Source organism: Panulirus ornatus, chromosome 30, assembly GCF_036320965.1.
Source record: "Panulirus ornatus isolate Po-2019 chromosome 30, ASM3632096v1, whole genome shotgun sequence".
NCBI lineage: Eukaryota > Metazoa > Arthropoda > Malacostraca > Decapoda > Palinuridae > Panulirus > Panulirus ornatus.
The window spans coordinates 14983155-14992828 of NC_092253.1; the positions used below are offsets into that span (position 1 = coordinate 14983155).

The 9674-nt window shown below is 43.7% G+C and overlaps 1 protein-coding gene across 1 annotated transcript; it reads left to right on the forward strand.

Annotated features, from left to right (window-relative positions):
• The first annotated feature begins 359 nt into the window (after positions 1-359).
• Positions 360-5927, forward strand: LOC139758423 (mucin-2-like). The gene is given in 12 exon segments (XM_071679812.1): positions 360-448; positions 883-956; positions 2122-2295; positions 2642-2991; positions 3257-3328; positions 3330-3392; positions 3502-3672; positions 3945-4007; positions 4106-4214; positions 4588-4716; positions 4821-4862; positions 5286-5927. Coding segments are annotated over 12 exon segments (1779 nt in total). The 5' UTR covers positions 360-380; the 3' UTR covers positions 5750-5927.
• Positions 5928-9674: the final 3747 nt, after the last annotated feature.

Genomic DNA, 9674 nt, shown 5'->3' on the forward strand with positions numbered 1-9674 from the left:
GAAGTGCGACTTATTTTTCGTAGGATAGGCTAAAAAGTAAGGGTTTTTCACAATTCTGTCATACAAACAGTGATTGACAATGTTTTGTATGGTCTAATGACGAAATCAAGATGAAATTTGGTCAGATTTAGTTACTTTTGTCGTTTATGATTTATGATTTGCAAATATTTTGCATTATGTAGCCAAATTTTGTCTGTTCTAAGGAAAAAATATCTGACCCAAAGGGCTGGGTTTGTTTTGATGACGTCACAAGTGTTTTCCCCAGGGTGAACTACAGGTTTGGCTTGTTACGGATTCCCGCCGCTATTTAACCAATCAGCAGGCGTCTGACAAGCAGTGACCAATGACCGCTCGTGACACATACGTATGACTGTATAAATATGGCCGGTTTGTGGCAGCCCCGAACAGGCGACCGGGAGTGTGTATGTTGCGTGTTGGGCGTGTATAGGTGGGTGGTTTAATTTTTTTTTTTTTTTTTTCCATTTTTTTCAGAATGACTTACGTTGGGTGTAGAGGTTCGTTGTAAGATTGGGTTTTTTGTTGTACATCATCAGTAGTGTTCTATTGCAAATGTTTAGTGATGGCTACGAAGTGTTTCAGTGGATGTTGAATTCTACACTTTGGTTATTTTTTGAATGACCCACAAGTTGGATGTCAATATAAAACGTCTTATCACTAAATTGATTTTTAACTACATTGTTATGGTGAGAAAATTGGGAAAGACTGTAAATGTTTGTCCATTTGAGTAGTTTCAATTTTTTAACGTGGTCATTAGGTATATATTTTCAATATAATTTAAGTTTCACGTTTTATGCTGCATATTAAACAACTTCCACGTCTTTAAAAATGAACGTTAATATTTGTTCTCGTATGTATTCGCAGTATGACGATGGCGTTTACATACGATGTATTCGTCTTCCTGGTTTTTCTTGCGACAGCAACTTCAGTTCCATTCGGTAAGTCCTGTATGATTTGTTTCATGGCTTTCAGTCCTCGTCAGTTCTCGTTCTTAAACATCTCCACAATCTGTCTTTTCGTCACCAATATGGCTTCCGTAAAGTCAGATCCACTAGTAACACTTTTTTACTACAAGTGTTTAGTCATCATACCCAAGAGTCTGGCGACACAAATTTAGTTGCCCTTGATGTATCTTAAGGATTTTTAGCGATATCGAGGCGAAGGGAGTGGGTAAACTCTTTTTATCCGTCTTTGCTCCTTCATATCTAGCTTCCTCCCTGGCTGATCTATTTGTGGTTATCAATACATCAGCCTCCTCCTCTTCTCCACAAACATCGGTGTCCCTCAAGGTTGCCCTATCTACATTACATTTTCTCTAAACACAAAATAAAAGTACAGTCCTACGCCAGCTGACTCGACACTACTACATTCATCCACATCCTTCACTTCTCGTCCGTTCTGCATCACTTGATAGGATACACAAACTTAAGATTCCTTAACGAGCCACTTTCTTAGTGTCTATCGAAAACGCTATTCTCTCATTTCATCGTTCCGTAATTAGAGCCGATGATCATACTTTTCAAATCCCACATGACAAGAATAACTAAAATCTACTTGTAAGAAAATATCGTCTGAACTTCTGAAGTTAGTCCATTTATACAAGATACTGGATCCCTCTTTGTATGGAGCACTGCTCTACCATCTGTTATGGTTCTGCTCTACATCCTTACCTGGTACTACTCGAAAGCAGTCACTTGTAAACTGACTAATTTCCAAACCTAACCCCCTTGCCCTACTCCACTATGTTGGTTCACTAACCTTCTCTACGTATATTTCATTCCAAAAACTGTACTTGTTCCCCAACTACTAGGTACACCACACAATACTCTGCTTGCTGTAGCCACATTACTCGCCATCAGCAACTCGAGCGTGGGCAGTTTTCATAAGTGCTGATTTCTCTACACGTCGAAACTGAAAATCTCCACTCTTGTCTTTACCAATAGCTATGACCTAGCACGTATTTCTGTCAAATTCGTAAATTTTCCGTAATAATTCTAAGTAACTTTATTTTCAATGTCCACCATTAATGTGAATTTTTGTCCGTGACTAAACCCTACACCATTCCCGTATATTTGACGGTTAGCCTGATTGGTTATATTTTAGTTCCTGGAGGACACGACGTGTCGCCACTACCCCAACCAGCCAGCTGCTGCTTCAACGACAGTGTTGTCAGCCATGGGGATGTGGTACTGGCCTTCCCCAGCAAGTGTCTCCAGCTGGTGTGTAGTCACGGCGAGATCAAACCTCACTACCTAGGACAACCCGGCTCCAAGGATTGTAAGTTCGTAAATCTTCTACTTTTAACAAGATGGCCACTCTGTTATTGCTCTCTACCGATAATATATTTAACTTTTCGACATCTTGATTAGTTTTCCCTATGAAAAGTTGCACAAATTATACATTGGTTTCCATGACTAATTTCCCCCCACACCGCGAGTCTCCACTGGAAATGTCATTGATCATTATACAAAGATTTTCATGATCTACCTATATTGGCTATAACTTAAATTTGCCAATATTCGCAAATGGATGAAAATATTGACGAGCTTGTAACTTGCATATTTATATCTATCAATAATAGAATCCACTATCAGATGTGAACAAATAATTGACTTTCTATTAGGCTGCGAGTTCGATGGTCTGCTATACCCTGAAGGCGCCCAGTTGTCTGCCCAGTGCCTGGCTATCAAGTGCTACCAGGGTCAGTGGAACCCCAGCAGCCTCATTGAAGACTGCTGTCGCCACTGTTGTCTCCATGACGACCCTCACATTTACACCTTCGACGACTACCAGTACGACTGGCACGGCACCTGCAACTACTCCGTCGCCCAAACCGACCACACCTTCTACCCGGAGGCGGCCATCTTCAGCGACTTCCAGCCTTGCAACGGTCGCGCCTCCTGCCTCCAACACACCACCTTCAGGGACAACCCTCACACCATCATCTCCTTGGACAACGCCGACGTCTTCACCGTGAGTGACCAGCGTCCACCACTGGAATTTGACGAGTTAGGATTAAGTTTCAACTAATGTAGTAGTCTCTTTCCGCAAACTCTTAACCCCACATTAGTCTTGCTTTTAAAAATGTTTTGCGTGCATAATTGCTTATTCATTAACACGTTGCTTGGCTACTTTAATAATTTGTCAATCTCAAACTTTACAAAAACCGTGTTTCAATTAGTAAATTTGATCGAAACAAAAATTCAAGTTTCTACAAACTTGTACTCTCTACATCAAGATGTTGGTCAACGGTGACCCGTATGTGGTGGCAGAGACTGGTGTGGAGGCTGTACGCAGCTCAGGCAGGGTCGCACTCTGTCCTGGCCTGGCGCAATGGCCACTGCGCCATGCTTCTTGGCTCCTCCAGGCTCATGGTAAAGCTTAATTCTTCCTTCATCTGAAATGTTGCAACATAGTCTGACCCTGTCTGTGAATTTCATGATCCTGGCTAAGTCCGTTGTCTTAATACTGTTATGCGTCCAGCTCCAGCATTGTCGGTACCGCCTGGACGTGTGGGCCCACCCCAGCCACGCAGACAACCTGAACGGTCTGTGTGGCCACTACAACTTCTATCGAGAAGACGACTTCACGGACCGGGAAGGAGAGGTCCATCATCTCCAGTACTGGCCGTCTATCTTCCCTAACTCTTGGTTGGTGAGTTATTGCCCTCTTGCCGGGCACGTAATACCCCGGAGGCTGAGAACCTGCACTTGCTATATCATGGGTGGTCTTGTTAAAATGTGGGAGGGAGGAGGATTTCTAGTGAACTTCCTCGTGCATGTGTAATGTCTAACGTCTAAGTTTGCATGACCTACTACCTTCAGGCAGCAATCTTGAGTGTTTCGTACAACTTCTTATAATTTTTCGACAATTAACCTTAAAATGTCATCAACTTCGTGTTCACACCTGCCACCGTTTCTTTCCAGACTCCCGACCAGAACGACTACGTGTGCAAAGACAAATGTCCCACATGTCATGTTGATAATGTGGTAAGAATTCCTCCATACACTTTATAAACGCTAATCACTTATCTTGAAAATATCTAAAATTAAAAATTCTCGACTCTGAGTCATCATTTTTCTCTCAGGTTGACCCATGTCTGGCGGACGCTGACCAGCGAGCAGCCTACCGTGCTCAATGCCAACATCACTTCCAGTCTGTCCTGGACACTAACGAGAAGCTACACACGCACCTCAGTAGATATATATAATGTTGCTAGTGATGTATGGCAAATGCTGTGTGTGCGTGCGTTTAAAACTGTCTCCTTACAAATTTATAAAATCTCTACTGATCTGCTATAGTCGTAAAAAATTTCGGGGAAGGAATAACAAATTAACTATCACAAGTATACTGGAGTGGGTATGACCTAATTATGTCAGAGACTGGAAGGGGAGCACATAATTGTCGTAACGGGTACAGGGAAGGGAGGCGCTATTGCAATCCAAGCTAATATTTAACTCTACCACTGATAAACTAACCAGGGCAATAGAAACTAAACAGTTGTACACTAAGAATAACTTTAAAGATTTCATTTCGATCTGCTTATAATCAACACCTGTTGTCTTGCAGGAACTTGCGAGTTCGACCTGTGTATGATGTACCAAGACGGCCGAACAGACCAGCAAACTAAGGAGTGGCTCTCCTTCCTACTGGTTAACCTCAAGACCTCCAGCACCATCATACAATACACACTGGAAGGTCGGAAACAATTTGTAAAATATTTTTTCCATCACATGGCTTTGATCTATATACTCTTCTCTCCATCAATATTGACACTTCAAATTTCTTTTTCTTTTCGTCAGGCGCGAAAGTCCAGGTTCCTGAGGACCTCCTGAACATCACATGTAAGTATATAAATGCATTGCTTTTTAGCCTAAGTTGGCTGCCGTAACCTGGACAGAAAATTATTTTGATGTAACTATGATCCTCCATGACATTCTCGGACGCCAAACGCTCAAGTTTGAATCTTTGTTCGAGTACTCGATCCAATCCACCCAGCGACTGTCCCGTACAAGTCTTTGAAGAACTGGATTTGTTTGTATATGTATATACACAGGACATCTTTCATGGGATATTGTGGTGTTGATATCTAATATTTTTTCTTGAATTCCCGGCAACAAAATACTTTTGATAAAACTTCTCAAGATTCATACACTTTAAGTTTATAATGGTCTAAAATCTGTCGAGGTCACAATGCTTGCACAGCCTTTTATTTACATATAGCTACTTGGTCATTGACAGCTTGTGTAACTAGCCAACACTTACAGTGGACAGCTGTGGTTGTGTGGTCATCATCCGGCCAGAGCTGACCTCTGTGGAGGAACAACTTCCCCGCTTGCTGGAATCTCTCCAGGAGCTACACTACGCAGTCCAAAAATTCGGTCCCTTGGAGTCCTTCACGGTGGTGAAGCCTCGAGGTCTGCTTGGCTTCTTCAAGGTGGTGGTGGGCATGGCCAAAAAGATCCTCGGTTACTTGAAGGCCATCTGGAACGAAGGTAGAAGCGGAGCGCGAAGTGAGAGGTTCTGTCCCCTCCACTCCCTCAAGACCGCAAGACATGACATCGCCCAGGTGACAGACAAGGTGCAGAAGATCAAGTCTTCCCTGAAGCGAGATGACCCACTGCTGCAGGAGGTGCAGCTGAACATACAGGAGACGATAGACACTGTGGACTCTGCTGTCAGCATCGTCACTGAGATAAAGATTAAGCTGGAGTCCACACCTTGTTACTGATATCATTTATCGTGATGTTTTATCTCTGCTACGAACGTTCCTCCTGTAACTTCAAGGTAAAGCTGCCTCGTGCGTTTGTAACCGATGCCTTTTAAAAGGTTATCGGTAAACCATCTTAGATGTTGAAGTGTCTATAGTAACTTAATATATTTGAACGTAATTAAGATATGAAATATTCTTTCTACACTTTTCTTTCACCTGACCAAGCACTATGAAATGCAGCTTTAGTGCTTACTTTTTCTTTTCACATTGGTCCAATCCCAGAAAATTCATCATGTATAGAATTTTTTACCATCACTTTGAAAACCTGCGCAACAAATTTAGAATTTGATAATTTGGCTTGTTTGAAAATACTTGCAATTTCTTGATAAATTATTTTTCTAAAGTAGAACGTCAACATACTGTAACTTTCATTGTTGCGTTGAAGTTTCTGAAAATGAAACTTCGAGCAAAATACCTATATGAAAACGGGTAAAAAGGAAATGGGAGGTTGATTTATTCTAAATAGACGCTATTTTGGAAGGATGAGTCCTCATGTGTCTTGGTGAAACTTCTTTAATTGAGGTTTTGGTCTGAGATTTAGACCTATCTACCATTCCTTAAGATCGTGTCTATTGAGATCACATTCTTTCTCTCAACAAAAGTACATCAGCTACAATCTACTTAGCTCTGCCTTTTCTTCCACCACAGGTGGCACATCCTTCCGGTCGTCTCTTCACTCCTGGTTAGCTCCTTTGCACCTTCTGTTCTTCTGTCGCCGTAACCGCCAATCTACTACCTACCTTTACTACCAAACACTTTATGGTTAGTACTTATTCGTGTTTTATGTACGCAGCTTCGATGGCTCTCTCCATATTTTCATCTTTGTATGTAATCCTCCCCTCCTTGCCAGTTTGGTAGATGTACATATTCAGTGTCTTGAAGCACCAAAGTGTTTATCATTTTGCACACCCGACGAGTCTGCTCGCTAGTGAACAGCATTCACAAGGTATACAATACACCATACACTCCAGAATGAACTTCGGTACTTGACCATTTTCTCTACGTTGGTGCTATAAACCTTAGCTATCCTGATTTCATTCATGAGAAATCCATCTATAGTCAAAGAACCGTGACTATTTTCTCTCATTACTGCCATTACATCATCTTGGATGTATTCTCGCTTTACCGTCTATCGTACATATGGTCTCCTGGATCAGTCGGTGGTTGGGTTTACCTACCGGTGAATTCGGCCCGGAACTCTCTGTAGGTGTTGACTGTACACAAGTTGGATGATTCCTTCGGCTTGTGGACTGCCAGTATTATGACTGCCCAAGGTACAGTCCTCGCATGATCTATACACATAAGAATGGGCGGACGTGACACTTTATATTAACATGTCAACCTACATCTGTTGTATACCATTTTCTCGCGACAGTCGGATCGGCTCCGGGGAATTTTCTCCTGTTACAAGTCGGCAGCCTAAGGTAAAATGGCCTCGCGCAACATCTCGTGCTCCTACTACTAAGATAAACCCTTTACGGAGCAGAACCATCAGGGTTTTTTTTTTTTTTATCCAGTTTTAACACGGTGAATTCTATTTTTTTTCGGTTATAATTTGCCTTGTTTGAACGTCTGATAATTGTCACTTTAATTAGAGTATCTTCGAGGATGTTTTAAGGTGTAACTATGGTACAATTTGTCCTTAAACGGGTCGACACGACTTTCTCCGTTTTGCTTGTAGGAAATCTGTCAGTCCGCTGTTATGGACTCGACTTCGTTACTGCTGATCAAGGTTTGTCCACTGATTGTCATGGAAGATCTAAACGCGTCTCCTTCAGAAAGGCAGAAGTAGAAGTGGACAAGAGTAGGAAAAGCTGGTCCTTCGTCAGCGATGATGTGAATCACTGCGACGCATCAACTATACACGGGAACAGTTAGTACCCTACCTACCTGGGATTGCTCCCAGGGAGCCAACTTAACGACCATCGTGTCCACGTCTCGCATTAAGACCAGTTCTTGCTGAGCAGTGTAGTCTGTGGGCCAGGTGCCTAACGCCTGTTGACCAAGTGCTGGACGAGAGGAGACAGGCGGGAGCGCCCCTCCTCCTGGCTGCTGGAATACCATGTTCGAGACTGATCAAGAGGCTTCCGTAGAGGAGGTGCCATCGCCACTGCTTCCTATCGTGGAACTGATACGACTCCAGGACGATTGAATGAGTCAAACTGAGGATATAGTCGCTAACTAAAGGTTCGACATACGTACATCAGGTGATATTTAGTATATCCACGGATGACGTATGTATCTAGGGTTGTTTAAGCCCGATCGTCTACACCAGTTCCTCTCCCATCGTTCACAAGAGACAGGTTATAGATGGTGTTTAAGTGCACAACATGACCTCTAATGGGGGTTTGCCTGTATGCTTCATCAGATAATGTTCAGTGAAATATCTTTGAACTGTACTTTTTTATGGAGTATTCGATGGAGAGTTATCAGCTCATAACGAACACTGGGACCAGCCCATGCGACGTTTTCTGGAGTGCAATTTAAAGTGATTGCTGTATGGGGTACGTTGTGGTGGACGAACATGCCTACCCCATGACCTCCGTCTTTTCTACACGGAGTGTCCAAGACGACACAGCCTTCGAGCGATGTCTTAAGATTGGTCTCCTGTACACAATTAACGGACGACCTACACAACACACGAGCAACTGATGTGACGGTGCCTACTTGTGCTCAAGACCTCTACACTTCCAATGGCTGACCTTTGATGCGTTGGTTTAGAGTTGCTTGATGGGCCAGCTTTTGGGCACGATTGCTGGATTTGGATGAAGTTTCTAAAAGTGAGCGGGTTCGACTCCCTGTAGGGATGCCCTTGTCGTCCATGCCTCCAGTGGGCACACTGAAGACTACGACCTTGGTCGTGACTGAGGTCACCGTTGTTGGTGCCACCAGAACGACAACGAACGGCAGAGGATCTTATACACATCTTGTCAGCGTCATCTTGTCCTCCTCCAGCTGTGTGGGACGGGTGGCGGACGTGTCGCTGGGGGAGTAGGTGTCTGCTGGGTGTCGGGGTCATGCTGAGATGGTATTCGGGGCTTCGGCATCGGTTCAAATGCGGGACGTGGCGTCTGTCTGGCACTGGTACATGTGGTAGGCTTGCATTACATCGCCATGACTTAAGATTCGTTGGGTTTGTCTGGTGAGCGTGCTTGACCTTCCTCTTCGCATCGCTGTGTGTAATGATGTTCGTTGTCATAACTCTATTCTCAAACATGATCCGTGGACGACCCCTGGTGTGCGTTAGTCATCCATGACATGATCTCGCTGGCACATGACTCTCATCTTGCTAAATGCACAAATTTTTTCTGGGTGTCCGTATGTCTGGAATTTATAACACAAGGGGTTGTATATGAATGGTCTTGCTGGCCATGTAGTCTAACCAGTCGACATTGATTACGGAAGTTGAGACTTCACTAAGGTCAATGTAAACTTAAGAGGGAGAAGGGGGAATGGGGTCCTTCGTCTCTCGCCTTTTACCAGCCTTGAAATAAGCTTTGTACCGATGACGTCTTCATCACCACCACCACCTCTCGTGTCCTTGAGCAGAGGAGGTTGCCCCCCCCCCCCCCCCCCCCCTGCATGACGCCATGGACACAGGTACTGTGGTAATAGCTTCGTGATGATGGAACTTTCGAAGCTTCAAAAGATCCTTCACTTGTCTAGCTTTGTCTTCAACAACAATCCGCGCTAATCTGTCTTCTTATAGACTCGACTGCCCCTACCATGACCACCAGAGACTGTATTGACAAAAGGCCTCGGAAGAGATTGGGTTGACTGATCCTGTCCCGTGTAATAAGGCAGGTCAGCTTGAATGGTTTTCCACGGCTACTGCACCATGGTCAGCGGACATCCTGTGTTCTGGTTAGGTCCTAGATGTACT